Raw genomic sequence first — 17,558 nt, forward strand, 5'->3', positions numbered from 1 at the left:
AGGAGGAAAAGAGATCGTGAGAAAGGTAGAAGTAGGAGAGAGAAGAGATAGAGGGATAGATACGGTGGGTGAGAGAGAGAGAGAGAGAGAGAGAGAGAGAGAGAGACATGATATATTAACATCTTCAAAAGGCCAAAATGATGTATATTGAGACCAAACCGTTACAGACTGGTGAATCTGATACCATGTCTGGGTACATAACATAGGGTAGCGTAAATGAAGAGGAGGGATACAAAGAGTAAAATAAAATGAAGAGAGAAGAACTACTAGAATAGATAGGGCTGTGTTGGGTATGAGTGATCACTGACACTAAATATTACATTAAATTGAGATAACCAATTTTTTTATAGAGATAGAGAGAGAGATAGGTAGACGAAAATAGAGAGAGAGAGAGAGAGAGAATTTTTCTTAATCTACTTTTATGAAATTTGTCAAGAGGGAGGGGTTTGAGGGTGAGAGGGGCCATGCCGCTATCGAAGGCGGCGCCATTTTACTAGTGCATGAATATAGGAAGACAACTAACTTTATTGTCGGTGAGCACCCTTTTCAAAAATTTAATGTCCATAGTTATAAGAAGATGGTTGGGCCCTTTTTAATGCAAGACTGAAAAAGTGCATGCTTCGAGTAGGTCGTGCCAATTTTGGTTTGAAAATTGGGTTTGAGTTTTGAAAAAGTCCTAATAATAACAATGCTAAGTTTAGCGCAATAACCCCCGTTTGAACGCCACTCTAATACCTTTAGAATGTGGTTTTCTTAATCTCTTTAATCTTGAGCAAGACTTGAGTCTACGGAAATAGGAGGGAAAGTGCAAGTAAAAGATATGGACACCTTACTTCATCGACGCCAAAAAGAGTGAATGACTATATGTGGCAATATCATAAACATGCACACGCCCTACTGGGGTTGGACCTGCTGATGCTCCTACCCCTTGGTATTGTACACACAACCTCATATCACCATCACCTCTAGCTTCCACCTTGGAGCGATAAAGGATAGAGAGATTGTGCAGATGCACACAAATAGGAGGGAGGGAGAGAGGAGAGAGAGAGCCTAAGGATCTCTGAATTGAGAGAGAGAGAGAGAGAGAGAGAGAGAGAGAGAGAGAGAGGGGTTAGGATTGCTGCAACGCATGGCGTCCATGACTTCTTTCTCGTAGAGTCTCCCATGCCGACCTGGGAAGCGAAAGAGAGAGGAAGAGAATTCCACACACACACATACACACACACACAAATATCTCCTCTCTTGTTGCGCTCGCAGCTGAGACCACCACCATCAGCCATTCCATTGAGCACACACATCGATTACTTTTTGATGCTAAGAGAGAGAGAGAGAGAGAGAGAGAGAGAGAGAGAGAGAGAGAGCCTTGTAGGGTAACGAAATGGAGAGAGAGACACCTACACCTCCCCCGCTGCCTACTCTCCTCACCAAACTAATGGTGCACACAGAGAAAAAGAACGACACCCCCGTGCCCTCTCTCCATATCCCTGTATTCGCCCCACGCAGCATCTGTCTCTTTTTGGAGAAATTTTGGGAATTTTGGAAAATTTGAAGAGCATTACGGGAATTTATGACAAATATCGGGGGTATCTTGGGAGTTTGGATTTTTGAAACAAGTAAAAAGAGAAGTCACTCCATGGCTCTCGACTCTCGAGCTCACCTAAAATATCATCAATTTTTTAAGTGAGTGTTTATCACAATGAGTGCCCCTTAAATTACTTTTATCAATTAAAAAATAAATAAAAACTATTCTCTCTTTTTTTCACTATAAAAAAGGGAACACACCACTATGACCTTAGCCCTTTGGGATGGCAAAAAAACTAGTGATATTCAATATGGAACAATGCAACGTGATAAGTACATGACTCATATTATGTAATAGAGATTTATCCCTTATCATTTAACGCGATATTAGATATATCCGACCAACTTCCTATTCACGAGGAGAGTAGCCTTGACACTATTTGACACGAGGTCTTAATGGCCTCCAAGCGGTGGGATCAACGGTCCAAGTTAAAGCATGCGGATATCTCGACGAACGTAGTCCGATGAGCTAACCACACAAGTGCATGCAACTTGTTCACACCCAAGTGAATTCACATTATTATAAAGCTCGTCACTATTTACCCCCCCTCATGCCCTTGTCTACTTTTTTTTTGTTCGTGCTCACTTTGCAGTCCTTGTTTTTTTTTCGCATTCGACGTTTGTGCGCGTCTCTAGTTTCGTGTCCGCACTTCTTCGGCGTTGATCCCACTGCCTTGGATTCATTTTGACTTGATCCCACTGCCTTGGCTTCATTTTGACCCCGTGTGTTAGATAGTGCTGAGGGGAGATTAGGGAGATTATTGGTAGCCTCAAGCAAGTGAAATCTACAGTTTTGATGGCATACCTAATGAGCTTTTTATTGATGTGCCATGACTTTGGCACACTTACTCGTTCATACTCATCCGCTTGTTTGTAGATTCCTCTTCTGCCTCGTTCTCTTGCAAGCTTGAGCAAAACTTCAATTGTATGCAAGAATCGAGCACACGACGTGCACCATCGTAAAGTGAACTTTGCACTAACCATATGTCATAATAATTAATATCTAGTTCTCCTAAATGATTTTCTCATGTTAAATTGATCATTTAATATGGGGAAGTGCTAGGGGAGAAAAAGCTAGAATATTGGTTAAACTGGCAGACCGACCACAATAGGGATCCAAAGGAGGGAAAATAGGGATCCAAAGGGGGGCCATCTGCAAAAGAGCAAGGTGCAACAATGGGCTTAAAACACCCTAAGGTTCAGCCCATCAAGACTTCCAAAATGCTAAGGTTCCAAAATTCAAAGGTTGTGTCCAAAGGTCAAACATAGTAGGAAAATTGGATGCTTTGTGTGTGTACCAAAAAGTCTTCATGGCTCCTACATAGGAGGGGGCGAGCCCTGGAAGTAGGGGATGAGAGAGAAACTCTCTCTCTCTCTCTCTCTCTCTCTCTCTCTCTCACACACACACACACACAAGCTTCCTTTACACAAAGGGAATGAGGGACACATGTCAGCTCCCTAGCCCAGATGCCCACAAGGTGTACTCAAATCCTATTGGATGGCCATGGAGGTGGACCAATGAGGATTAGGCTAGAGTAAATCTAATTTAATTAATTTACAAACACTTAATAAAAGAACCAATAAGAATTAAGCTCTCTAGAAGACTATTGGATAGTCTCCCAAGGGCTCCAATGAGCATTCAGCAGCCCAATGGCTTGCTTGATTCCAGGCAAAGGGGTCCAATGAGAGTTTAGTTGCATTAATTAATTACCTAAAGCTCTCACAAAAGGAGAAAGGGGGACACATGTCAGAAGGCTATTACTTATGCTCTTGAAATTTCATTAGCTAAGCCTGGCATAGTCCAATGGGGTGTCAGGATGAGCAAATAGTAAGAGGGGTCGACCAAGAGAGGGAGGGGGGCTGATTTTCTCAAGGCATTATTGCATACACACTTACACTATTCCATGTGGAGTAAGAAGACTCTCTCTCTCTCTCCTTCTCAAGCTTTAATGGAAAGGTTATCACCTACTCCAAGCTTGTGAGAAGGGAGGCCTACACCAACAACTCTTGGCTTTGTGATGCAAATCCAACCAAGAGCCAAGCTTCAATGCATGCTCATCGCCTCTACCATGCTAATTACTAAGCTAAGCTATGCTAATATGAGTGATTATGTGAGGAGATGTACATCTTTCTCGTAAGACTACTCCTTCTTCCTCTCAATCTACTCTCATACCCCGCTAGCTTCACCATCTTTGAAGGTGTGTGAGGTCTAGGGTCCGAGGCCGTGAGGGAATTGATGTTGTGTTTAATAAGTGTTTTGCTTTGTGCTTGAAGTTTCCATCTTCATTGTACTAGCTAGTATTGAAGGAACACAAAGAATTGTATTGTAAAATGTCTCTCTTGATGGGAGAAACCATAACACAAAGCCTTTTGGAGGGGGGACCGGCTCCATGCAAATCCGGTCCTCAACTGTTGTCAATAGCTTAATTTCTCTCCCTTTTGAAGTATTGTTCATGCTATCTAACTAGGTGTTATGCTTTTTTGTCGCTCTCTCCACCCAAGCACTCTTATTATTCTCATTAGGAATCTATTCTAATGAAATGCTCACTATGTTCATGCTATTTTCCGCTACACACAAGTTACTAGGCCATTAAATGTTACACCATCCCACTGAAGCTGTTATGATATGTGATCCAAGACCCTTTAAAAATAAAAGAAACCGTTTATAGCTCAATCGTTGCGGTCATCGGCCCCTGCTCTACCATTGCTTGCTCATCTTCTTGCTTGGCTTCGTGCCTTGTCTGCTCACTGCTCATCGACTTGCTACTACCATCACAGCTCATCATCGTCTTGCACGCATACTGTCCTTGCCGAGGAATCGCTCAAGATTCCTATTAATAGGAATTTCTTTAAATCGTTGGTACATACGGTATTTGCTCCATTCATCTTCATTAGGTGAAATCTTTGCGGATTCTGCCTCCACCTCCTCAGATCAGCACACACACAGAGCAAAACCCCGCCTAACATGTGTGGGACGCGAACTCTAGAGCTGGCACATATGAGGCACAGATGCAAACCAAGCCACCACACAACTCTTGATGTCCAAGGAGCGATGTGGTTAATAAACAAAAAGTTTTCGCCTATGTCCCCCACTCTATCCGCGCGTCGTTGTTTTTATCCGATGCACTTCAGTAATGCTCTAGCCAAACCGCTTGGCTTGCAGATCTTTTCGCAAAGGCACTGTCTCGTGAGAAGTTCGAAGCTTTCCGCAAAGCTTTAGGCTTACTCCCCTTGGTGGACTGGTCGTGTCCTTAGAGCATAGCACTTCCCTATACTCTATGTGCCAGCTCTCGTTCATCGCATCACTCCTAGGGGGGATTTGTCACCATACATATGTGGTAGTGGTGTGTGTGAACACACTTAGGACCGTCGAGGCATTTTTCCCTCACTAGGAGGTTTCTCCCCCGTGCATTGTATATACACACATCACTCTAGGGCTAACTTATCTTTCCATTGCACACTAAGTAATACTACTCTTTGCTGTGTTCCTTGAGCTTCTTCGTCTTCTCTAGATTGTGTGTGTTTCCTTGCAACCCTATTTCCAACATCCCCTGGGATGTAATCATGGAGTGAACCATGGGGGTACTCTAGAACCTCGAATCAACACTGGGATCACTGAAACTTATCGTGATCACAGTGTAATCATAATGTGATTAATGTTTGAACAACTTTAACTAAATGTGTTACAAGCTTGCTTGTTATCACAAATCGTGTGATAGCTTGGTTGTTGTGTTGATTGTATGAGGCCGTGGGACCAAACTCGGGACATGCAAGGGGCGCCACTTTTTCTTGCCATGAAGGATTTTAACGGCAATGATCACTCGATGATCATCGAGTAGTCAGTATCTCCAGGAACCCCAAGTGTTATATTGTGACTATGCTCACCCTCCTTTGCTTTATGTTGTTACTTCATATGTTCTTAGCTTGCTTACTGAAGATTCCTATAAAAAAGGGCCAAATCAAAAGAATACATATACCATCATCCAAGTGCTTCTATGGCTTGTGTTCGAAGCAATTTGCAAAAGACAACAACTCTTTAGTGCAAGACCCTTCTACCATAACCCTTCTTGCCTTGTTAGTGATCTTGTCATCAATCACATGAAAAAAGATTACGGGATGTGTGAAAATCATGTTTTATTAGCACTCCGAGTACTATTGGGCTCTCCTTCTCGACATTAAGTATGATCTACTTTCCTTGTCTTCTTGGCTTGCATGGATTTTGATTGAGGGATATCTCGCTTTCTGGACGCCTAATTTAGACACAAAGCCTCTTCTCTCATCAATATATTTGGTAGGCTTGAAGCAAGCTCAAAATACTTGCGAGAGTACCCATGTCTAGAATTTATCTTTCACCTTCATGTAGGATTATTGTTACACTAATTCAACTCCTATGTGACAAAATTCAAGCTATTAGGCATAAGGTTCCAAAGATTTTCAGACCCAAACCCTCAAGTGTCCCTGTGCAAAGTTATCAAACTTCATATATAGTCATTCATGAAGTCTATCAAACATTCCCTCCCATTGTAGATCATGGTGAACAACGTGCTAAACGTATACCTCGGGATCATTGGGCTACCTGAGAGTGCGATTCCTTGTTGAAACGAGTCTTCTAAAAAGAAATAAAGCTAAGACCTATTTGATTGCAATGTAGGCAATTCGTCTCTAGCTGGTTCTCATTCACCACCATCAATAAAATTTTTGGAGATTAAGAATGTCTAGTTTGTCTGATGGTCACACAATCAAGGAGACATGCTATTAAAACGTATTAAAGCTACCAATGCCTATTTTTTTCCTTATATCAAGAGCACCTTGATAACACTAACCAATCAAAAAGCAAGGGAGGCTTCTGATTTTCTAGTGGGAGCGTGCACGATCAAAATCTCTACAGCTTTGGTATATTCCCTTAAGCTAGTGAGGCTACTCCTTTGCCACTAAATATTACTAATCAGAATAGTTATATGAATACCAATGCAAACTTGGTGCTAAAACTAGCCTTATTATTTGTAGGGCTTTTACAACACGCTCGATTCTTGAGGTGTTGTCGTGCAATTATCATTGCACATGATAACTACATGGCAAGGCCTCATACCATGGTGGGGTGAAAAGCTGAAACTGGCTAGTAAGCCACCATACCACCATAGAGTAGTTTTATCTAATTTGTTGCCCATGGAGCGTTGTCAAAGCACTGAACTGATGTTTGTGAGCTTGATACATCGGGGTTGATCTTTAGAGACCATGGTGAAGAGGAATACAGGAAGTCAGCTAACTTAACTGTCGGTGAGGACCTTTTTTAATGCAGGAATGCCCCATGGTTATAGGAAGACAACTCACTGAATTGCCAATGAGGACCTTTTTCAATGCGAGGCAAAAAGATGCGCTATTTTTATTAGAAAGCTTAAAACAAGGCATAAAAAGCATAAAAAAACGTCTAAAAAATGTGTACACAATTTGGTAGGCACCATGCCTATATCACTACCTACAAGCAGACATTGCCAACATTGCCAACAAGGCTAATGTTAGCGCTGCAACCCCATAGGGACATCACTCTTTACACCTTTAGAATGTGATTTTCTTAATGTCTTTAACCTTCTTTAATCTTATGGAAACAAAAACTTGACAATGACAAGAGAAAAGAAAACCAAAGCAAGAAGAAAAGCAAATCGTTGAAAATTTTGAATGAAGTTTTATTTATTATACTCTGTACAACAGACAGTGAAAGCCTCTGCTTCTCTCTCTCTCTGTGTGGTTCTCCCGAGATTGTGTACAAAGGGGCGCGATTTCTTCTTTAGTAGTGAAAGCGTCCTCTCTCCCTCTCTCCTTCCTTTGAATTACAAGTCTGTGTGAGAAAAATGAAGCCGTGGCAGTTGAAAGCTTGCTCCGAAAACCAAGAGGTTGAGGAGAAAAGCTCAATGGCGCTTAGTGGGTTTCAGTCTGATCTTTGCATGTCTACAAGCTCAGGGGACGATGATAGTGCTCCATGGACAGACGACGAAGAAGAGAGGAGGCTTGAAGAGGGGATAGCCATAGAAGATGGAGTTGCTGTTGACGACCCGACTATGAAGAAACTTTAGCTTCCATTGATTATAGAGATGTTACCTTAGGTTCATGTCGATATAAAAGAATATTCCCCTATCATTACTCTAGAAAAGTCTCTCAGGACCCTATTTGGGGACGCTCATCTGGTAGTTCTCCTCCAGCAGAGTCAGAGTTCTTTAATAAACTTGCATCTTTTGAGGACTTAGGAGGAGGCAGGCTCAGAATTCGAGGCAATGATGGGAAGGCTTACGTTGGGAGTGCCACTCTCTTATGTTCTCCCTTTTTAACTCAGAATGGAAAGTATCGAACCTTTTGGGTGACTGCACTTCATAATTTAGAAGGAGGCAATGGCTATGCTCAGTGCACAGTCAATCCAGAAGTGCTGCAGCTTCCCAACTACAACATCTCAGCATTTTCTCTCTCCATTGATGTGTTGAAGAGGGGTGACCGTGACTTTGTGGGCTTATTCAACAGCCAGGACTTCTCATCTTCAACATCGAAGGTTGGTTCAAAAAGAAGCAAAGTTGACAGAGCGATGAAACGAGGCTATCCAAGTTTTCTCTTCTTTTCTTGTGATAGCTCCAACAAGGATTGGGTGAATGCTAAAGTAGCTTGGCCCCATGGAGACTTACTTCAACCACTCGATCTTGTTGTAAGGCTTGGATATCCCGGTGAGTGTTTTTGTTTTTACATAAGTAAGAGTGTTTTTCAAAGAGAGCTTGTTGTTTTGAGATTTGACTTCACTTCATGTGTATGTATAGGTGTTGTCACCTTTGACAAGTTCAAACAATACCATGGTTCCGGTATGAATGATGCTCAAGTAAAGAAAGCTTTAGGTGACATTCGCAAATTTGTGTTAATGGAATCAGTGTTCAGCATTGCTCCGGCTGAAGTTCATCTTGTTGGAGCTGATCATCGATTGATTAAAGACAATGGTACGTTTCTTAGTAGTATCTCTTGATTTTTTTTCTATTTCGTGATATTTTTATAATGTACTGTAGATATGCTCTAATTACTGTTTTTTCTTTGCTTTAATTGTTTTTCTTTAGGATCTTCTTGGGGTGGAATGTCGGGAGGAGCTGTATTGAACCTCCGAAATCCAAAACTTTTGGAAGGTGTGCATGTGGGAGCTTCGGCAAAAAAAACCTTCAACCACTTTCTCTCCATTCATCATCCTTTCTTTGCCTTATCATATGCTGCTGTTTTAGGACCCCATCTAAGTCTTTTACTTTCAAATGAAGCGTCTTCTGTGAAATCAGGTGTTGAGAATTATCTTATGAAGCATAGGCCTCTTTTACAGCAGGCAAATCTTTGGGATACCATAGTGATGTAGGCCCTCTTGCTCGTGGCAAAGGATACAATAGTGATGTAGAACCTCTGTTTCATGGACATGTTTTGTCAAATGTCCTGATGCCCTTTTGTCAAACAGTTCTCGTGGAATAGAAGATTTTGTATTAGGTTTTTGCAACCAACTGTTTTGATGTTATTTTCGTTGTGGTTGGAATATAGGAAGTCTTGTTGCGAGTAGTTGAACAACATGTTTCTCTCCACGAATATGGTTTGGACAACACCATGCCTGGCAGTAAGCAAAGAGGGGTGTGTGTGTGGTTGAAAGGGATTGGTGCAAGGAATGAGTACAAGGGAGGGATGCGTATTTAGGTTCGTCTCTGCTCTCATGCTAATGCTCTAACCGGTGGAGATTGCTTTCATGATGTTGCTCTAATTGGTTGAGATTGCATTTCATCTCAAACCATGTCTCATTTGCTGTTGCTCAAAGTGTGCCTGGTTTGCTGTTTCTCTGATTGCTCTAATTGTGTCTCATTTGCAGCTGCTCTAATTGGTTGAGATTGCCTTTTGAGTGTGGTCAAAACCCTATTTATGCTCTGACAGTTTCACACATTTTGGGGCTACGTAATTAAGATACTGATTTCCTTCAGCCCATGACTAGTGACTTTTAAGGAGTATGAAGCTCAAGACCTTGTCACTTAGAGTCGAAATACAGAGACAGCATATGCAAGTGGATGTTTGTTGGAGTGGAGCTATATACCTGTTTACCTTTAGCTAGCGGACACCTTTTAGCTGGTAGAAAGCTCATGTTTTTTGAGCGTCCAACCTCATGGCAAAAGTTACCTTCCGTCCCCATACACTGCCATGTTACTACATACTGACAAGAGGAAGGCAATCGGGTGGCGTCCCCGGATCCCCTCCCGTTCCAATGGGCCGTTTGATGTCAATGTAGGACCAAGGTAATTCAATGAGATAGTGCCTACTGGACAAAACCTGAGACGGGTTCAGGATCAGATCAGATGTCTTTACGTTTATCACGTCTACAGCATCCATGCTTTCAAAACAGGCAATGATGTAAGTGACCTGCTTAAGGGCGCACCTCTTCATTATCAACTGTCTACATAAGTTTATTCAGACATTTGTGGACTGTTGTGTCATTTTTGGTTAAGAAGCACATTTGATTGCATTCTGAAAGACATTACAGCTCATTGGGCTCTCACATGATGATCATTGATACACTTTTTACATGATAATAGCTTTGTTGATCAATAATTTTATGTGTGACATCACTTATGAATTTCTGATCCGGGGCTACAACTTCTCTGTCAGATTTTCGAAGGTATTTTGAGATGGTATGCCATTGCCATTGCCCTTTTTGTGGCTGCGGCAGAAATTGAGTGGCAATGCATTTTCTAGTTTTGGAAAGTATGTTTCCCTCTTCACACTGGAAGTTTTGGAATTTGAATGTTGTGGTATGCTCAAATCTCAGGTTTTTGGTTTGCGTCATTTAGTTGAGTTTTATTGTGTTAATGACAGATTTTGGAATGTCGGGGCTGGCAGAGGGATGCTGCAAGTGTAGTAAGTTCAGTCCCTCTCTTCTAGAACTTTTCTTGACAAAACTTTCAGTTTTTCTCGATCTTATTTGCACACATGCTCAGAACCTTTCAACAGCATGAGTCCTTTATCAATCATCAATGGATATGGAAGGATGAAACCTTAAAATGAAGTTATTAAAGCAAAGAATATTAGCAACATTTGTGCAAGCATAAATTGGATGGGTGGGTGACTTTTGCCGGCTCACCACCACTACAAAGAAATTAGATCGAAGTTGGTTGTATGGGATGGTGGATCACGAGGTAACACATCACAGTGGGCACGACGCATGTTTATTTGACCTCAAATTGATGTGGAGGAATTGCTTGCTGGTTATGCCAGTATAAAAAGCTACCCATTGTTTTTCTCCCCCTTCATTCTGGTATCTGCGGTCCTCGATACCAAGGGGGAGTCCTTCACCTTTCTCCGTCCGGTGGAAGAGAGCGCTCACCTCCCGTGGGCCAAGAGAAGGGAGAAGGACAGAGGAAGAAAGCACAACGGCTAGGTGAGACCGTTGTACAAATTTGCTCATTGGCTACAGCTAGAGGAGCCAAGTAGCCAGTGGATTCCTCACCATTTGGTCATTGATTACATCATTACTTTTCTTGTATAGTTTCAAAGGATTTTCCCATGGCTGGTTTGTTTTTAAACTAATAACATTTTTTTCCCTTGGATATCTTGTATCTGCTTCTTGACGTATTTTTTCCATCATGTTTGGAGGTCATTGTACACGAATCCCTCGTCAAACCTCTGCAAGAGTGGGACTCTTGTCATCGCGCTATCGTGTGGTGGCATGTACATAATGTGAATCAAAAGTTTCAACTCATTTTTAGGAGTGGATGCTCTAGTGTGTATAGTGTGATGTGTTGAAGCGGTTGCTATCCTGTGGCCTTGGATGCAATGCGGTGTGTTCTTTTGTTTTCGATATGCTTATAATTAATTATGCTTTTAGAATGTGAATAAGCCGAATGCATCATGATGGAGCACTCGTCTTGCATGGCAAGTTTTGATGCAGGCAGTTCACTGCCTATATGTGGTAATTGGCTTGCGCTGTTTCAAAGATATTTTTTGGAAGCCATAAAAAATGTAAATATGATGGGTAAACATGCTTTGGAGCTAAAAATAATAATTCCACATGTTTCTCGAAGGTTACCAACCAGCCTATATTGCTCGAATGTGGTACGATTGGCGAGAGCAATGCCAAATGACCGATGAAAACAGGTATGTCCTTGTGTTTGTCTAACAACTGGCGCAAGTTCTCTGTATGGTCTTGTAGATAGTGGGAACAGTTCCCAGACAGGAATTCAGACTGGCGGTTGAGCTGGTAATCACCGAGCTAGTTATTGCGGTAACTGCACAGTAGACAATCAATCAAAGACCCAGTCCGTCGGCACCTATAAGTAGGGGCTATTACTTCAATTGACGAGGATCACGTAGGGATCATTTGGGGATTGATACGCTATTGTACTGCGCTCTTGAGTCTAGTGTCTTGGAGTTCAATGTGCTCTTGTACTCTTTTGTCGATAAGTTCATAGCAATCCTTTGGCTAATAGTGTACTCTATCCCAGTTGTATTGATCTGAATATAATCCTGTTTGAGTTGCAGTTCCAGTTTATTTGTCATTTCCATTTCATTTACTATTTCCATTTCCATTTCAATATTGGTGTCCTTGTCTGAAACGTTGTCTGGAGTTTGCCCGTCTAAACTGACTTAACTAACTCTTAGCCCAATCTAAAATAGCTTTCTGAAGAGACCAGGTCATTCTAGGTCTCTCTTAAAAAGCCTCACTTGCACAATATAGTCACTTTAACATATAGACATATGATTAGTCACTTAAGTCATTTATTACTAAGCGACTTTGATATGACATTTATAAAAAGTAGGTAGGAAAGAACTTATATACGCAATGTCACAAAGTGATGGCATGGCATGTGCAACTGGAAAAGAAATGACCACGTGGACAACAAAAACCGAAGAACTGAACCTTAACCCTAGAAACCCAAAGCTTTAACTTTGAGGACGATTTTCGTAAAACGCACGAATTGAGAGCTTGCCTCTCAGAATTTCCCGCACGGGAAGAAATCAACCATCAAATCTAAGATTTAGAACGGAGTGGTTTCTTCAGTTCTTCTGCTTGTACAAAGATTCTCTTTAATAAAGATTCTCTTTAAAGGGGGGGAATGGCCCATCTTCTCGTCCCCAGTATTGTGTTGATCTTCTCCCTCGTCTATTTTGGTTAATAGTTTAATTTTTAGCTTGTCGATTGCTGCCGTTTGTGACAGTGGTATCAAAGATGGGTTGCCTCTCTTTTTCTACAAAGGAGGACGATCCTGGGAAGGAACGGGAAGAATTATGACGAGCCATGAGAGAACCATTGAAGACAAACTTTAGCAAGCACAAGTTCAACTCACAGAATTGCAGCAGCTTCTTACGTTGCAGGCTGTCCATGACGGAATCAAGAAGCCACAAGGAGTAGATGCCGATGGGTGTTAGGATAACAACCCACATGAGGAAAACGCGGAAAGAGATGCCGACTCGCACAAGGGATCTCCGGATCGGAACAAACGGCCTTCCAAGAGCAAGGGTCAAGAAAAGAACTCTCTTTGCTGAATCAAAGCAAGGACGTCTCTATCTCTTCTCCGTCATTCTCTCATGATTATACTACTACTTCCACTTCATAAAACTAAAGAGAAGGCCAAGTTCAAGAAGGATAACTGCAAGCATCACCACAAGATGTGGGTTTTCAAATTTGATGACAAGGATGTCAAGTTTGATAGTTACACAAGACGGAGAGACATTTCCAAGGCACTGTCCTTTAGCAGACAGTTTGAATTTCTTTTGCCAACGGAAACTTTAACGAAAAATCCAAGTTGCCTGATGTTGGGATGTATCTCAAGGAGATAGCAAGCAACTGGTGGTTAGCCAAGATTCTGGAAGGTACACAAGCTAGAATGTGGACTCAATTCAAATCTGAATTCTATGAACAATTTATTCTGCTCGACTTCGAGAAGGACATCCGGAGGAATGGACTGGTTGGCTGAGAAGGAACATAAAGAAGTCATGGCTAATGTTGATAAATATTGGTCGGTTCTTCTGAAAGTCACGCCTTTCATGAAGATTTTCGACGAGGAAAAGTTGCAGAAATTTGAAGCAGGCCTTCAACCTCTGCTTCGAAAGAGCATGAAGGTGTATCCTCACGATACCCTTTAGCGGATGATGGAGTGGGCAATCATTGTCGAGGATCTACATTTCACTGGTATCCCCAGATGGATGGAACACAGCACGTATCGTGCAATGCAGAGAGCGGTCTATGATGACCATGCTGACCAAGGCAAAATGCGTTCCCCTTGAGGACCCGGATCAACCTCAAAAGGCCAAGGGTACCCGCAAGTAGCTCAAGTATTGAAGGAGTACGAGCGGAAGTGTGACGCGAGAGAGAGTGCGAGAAGAAGAGCACGACGATATGGTGAACTCGCTCTACTGTAATGTGAAGAGCATAGTGAGTTCTTATTAGGTTTTTACAAAAGAATATGTGTACATACCTGGCGGCCCGCCCACTTACCTGGGCGACCACATTGGGCTTTATACCCCAACAACCTCCCACTTAAAGTCCAATGTGGTACTTTAAGTGTGGGAGAAGCTACTATACAAGCTAATATACAAGAGATGTAGAGAAGTGATATACTACCCTACACCTAACTGCTTGCGAAAATGCGCAAAGCTCTCTGAGGGAAGTCCTTTTGTAAGTAGATCAGCAGGATTTTCTGTGGTGTGAACTTTGACAAGCTGAATTTGCTTATCCTCGAGCATTTCCCTGATGAAATGATACTTCACATCCACATGCTTTGTCTTTGAGTGATAAACTGGATTGCAAGCCAATTGTATAGCACTCTGACTATCACAATATAACACAGGCATCTCTTCTTTGATTCCCAAATCTGTTACTAGTCGATTAAGCCAAATTGATTCTTTGCATGCCTCTGATGATGCAACATATTCAGCCTCTGTAGTAGACCGAGTAACACAATCTTGTAATCTAGAACGCCATGATACCGCTCCACCAGCCAATGTAAAGACATACCCTGACGTAGACCTTCGGTTGTCTAAGTCACCTGCATAATCTGAGTCTGTAAAACCCTTTACACTTAGCTTCTGACTTTCATAGCATATACGCATACTCTTTGTAGCTTTCAGGTATCTCAATATTCCTTTCACTACCTCCCAATGTTTCTTGCCTGGGTTTGACATGTATCGACTTACTACTCCCACTGCAAATGCAATGTCTGGGCGAGTAGCAATCATTGCATACATCAAACTACCCACTGCAAAAGCATATGGAATCTTATCCATTTCAGCCTGTTCTTCCTCAGACACAGGACAATCTTGTTTGCTAAGTTTCACATATGGTGGCAATAGAACACTCAATGCCTTTCCCTTCTCCATATTGAAACGTTGCAAAACCTTGTCAATATACTCTGTTTGAGATAACCAAATCAACTTCTTTGTTATGTCTCTCTCAATGTGCATACCAAGTATATGACTTGCCTCACCCATGTCTTTCATGTCAAACGATTTTGCCATCTTTGACTTCAAAGCTGAAATTTCTTCCAAGTGCTTACCAGCAATCAACATGTCATCCACATACAAAATAAGGATCGGCCAACTACCATCCTTAGCCTTCCTTGTATATAGACAGTGATCGAACTCACTACGTTTGTAGCCTTGAGAAAGCATAAACTTGTGGAATTTATGGTACCATGCCCTCGGTGATTGTTTTAAGCCATAAAGACTCTTTAACAACTGGCATACCAAATCTTCCTTGCCTTTCTCAACAAACCCTTCCGGCTGTTGCATGTAAATTTCCACATCTAGATCACCATGCAAGAACGTTGTCTTGACATCCATTTGGTGCAACACCAAATCTAATATGGCAACGAATGTAAGAAAGCATCTCAATGTAGTCATCTTGACCACTGGAGAGAAGACTTCATCAAAGTCAATGCCTTGTTCTTGCTTAAAGCCCTTGGCAACAAGCCTTGCTTTGTACTTTGGCTGACTATCATGAGCGGTGATCTTATACCTGTAAACCCATTTACAAGGTAGAGCCTTTTTGCCATGTGGTAATTTAACTAGCTTCCATGTCTGGTTTTTATGCAGAGCTGTCATCTCTGACTGCATGGCCAATTGCCAATTCTCGGAGTCCTTCATTTGCACTGCTTTCTTGTAACATGAAGGCTCATTGCAATCAGTCAACATGACATAGTTCATAGATGGAACAAACCGATCAGGAGGTCGCGTGATACGTCTAGATCTACGCAAAATAGGTGGCTCAGGCTCAGCCACAACCTGTTGTTCCAATCTATCCTGTCCTTGCTCCTCTTGAGCCCTGACATTTTGTCTTGCACGTGCAGGTCCATCTTCTTGGAAGACAACTCTTCTAATCTCCTCAATCCTCTCTGGTTTAGAATGATATTTGGCTTCATTAAAGTGAACATCATTGCTGCGGATAACCTTTCTGGATTCGGGATCCCAAAGTCTGTACCTCATCTCACTAGAATTACCATAGCCTAGAAAGATGCACTTTCTACTCTTTGGCTCAAGTTTGTTCCTAAATTCCTTTGGAACATGAGTATATGCCTCACAGCCAAAGACTCTGAGATGCTTGTATGAGGACATTTTGCCTGACCATACCATCTCTGCCACTAAATCCTTCTGCAAAACCTTGCTAGGAGATCTATTTATAAGATGAATAGCTGTTGATACAGCTTCAGCCCAAAACCCATTTGGCAGTTGTGCATTAGACAACATACTTCTGACCTTCTCTTGTATGGTCCTATTCATCCTCTCAGGAACACCATTTTGAGGAGGATTGTAAGGAGCAGTAAGTTCACGTTTTATACCTTTTGACTCACAAAAGTCCTGAAAGACCTTTGAAACATACTCTCCATCATTGTTAGTGCGTAAGCATTTAAGCTTCTTGCCACTCTGATTCTCCACAAGTGTCACAAACGTTTTGAAAACACTAAACGCTTCATCCTTGTGCTTGAGAAAGTAAACCCATACTTTCCTCGAGTAATCATCTATAAATGTCATAAAGTAAGAAGCTCCCCCTAGAGATAGGTTAGGCATAGGTCCACACAAATCACTATGAACAAGTGCCAAGTGTGTATCTCTTCTACTGCTTCTATGCTTATGTGGCTGCTGTGTTTGCTTACCATACAGACAATGTTCACAGAATTCAAAATCATTAAATGACAAGCCAGGCAAATAACCAGAACGAGACAAGATTTCCATTCCCTTCTTGGACATATGTCCTAACCGGCTATGCCACAAAGAAACGTTCGGCTGCTCGGTTACATTGATTACATTTTTAGAGACATTTGATACATAAATCATGTAAAGTCCTCCAGACTTTACTCCATGTGCTACTGTCATAGAACCCTTGGATATCTTCCACATGTTCTGTCCAAAAGTGGTGACGTAGCCAGCATCATCAAGTAAACCTGTGCTGATCAAGCTCTTTGTGATTGTGGGAACATGTCTCACATTCTTCAGCGTGAAAGAAGAGCCATTCTGAAACTTCAATTGAACATATCCAACACCTAAGATCTCACATGTCTGCCCATTGCCTAGCCGAACATGATCTTTAGTGGTCACATAAGAGGTAAACCACTCCTTGTTTGGAGACACATGAAGTGATGTCCCTGAGTCTATAATCCAGTTACTCAGTGCATTTCCATAAGATGCTGTAAGAAGAGCTGAGTCCATTGTATTTTTCAAGAAGTAGATATCTCCTGACACTAGACTGTCATCCTCTGCAACAGTGTTTGTCACATTCATTTCTTGAATCTTCACTGATGACTTGTTCTTCTCACCATGGTCTTCTGCTTTCTCTTTGCCTTTTTCTGCTTTCCATTCTCTACAGTCTCTTTTCATGTGACCCTTCTTGCCACAATGGTAGCATTCTATGTCACTCTTGCCTTTAGCACTGCGGGACTTGCTACGAGACTGATCCCTCTTTCCGCCTTTGTACTTTTCTTTGATCCTTCCCCTGACAACTA

At 41.9% G+C, this 17,558-nt stretch overlaps 1 protein-coding gene across 1 annotated transcript in view; it reads left to right on the forward strand.

Moving 5' to 3' along the window:
• Nucleotides 1-7,283: 7,283 nt before the first annotated feature.
• Nucleotides 7,284-17,558, forward strand: part of LOC147447943 (uncharacterized) — a 43,765-nt gene continuing 33,490 nt past the window's right edge. The window contains exons 1-8 of the mRNA XM_086523840.1: nt 7,284-7,622; nt 7,739-8,288; nt 8,379-8,552; nt 8,667-8,732; nt 10,234-10,256; nt 10,321-10,329; nt 10,441-10,482; nt 11,646-11,718. Of these exons, the coding sequence (XP_086379966.1) occupies nt 7,431-7,622; nt 7,739-8,288; nt 8,379-8,552; nt 8,667-8,732; nt 10,234-10,256; nt 10,321-10,329; nt 10,441-10,482; nt 11,646-11,705 (1,116 nt within the window). The 5' untranslated portion in view covers nt 7,284-7,430 and the 3' untranslated portion in view covers nt 11,706-11,718. The remainder of the gene's footprint in view (nt 7,623-7,738; nt 8,289-8,378; nt 8,553-8,666; nt 8,733-10,233; nt 10,257-10,320; nt 10,330-10,440; nt 10,483-11,645; nt 11,719-17,558) is intronic.

This window comes from Adiantum capillus-veneris, chromosome 11, assembly GCF_014529385.1.
Source record: "Adiantum capillus-veneris isolate H3 chromosome 11, ASM1452938v2, whole genome shotgun sequence".
Taxonomy (NCBI): domain Eukaryota; kingdom Viridiplantae; phylum Streptophyta; class Polypodiopsida; order Polypodiales; family Pteridaceae; genus Adiantum; species Adiantum capillus-veneris.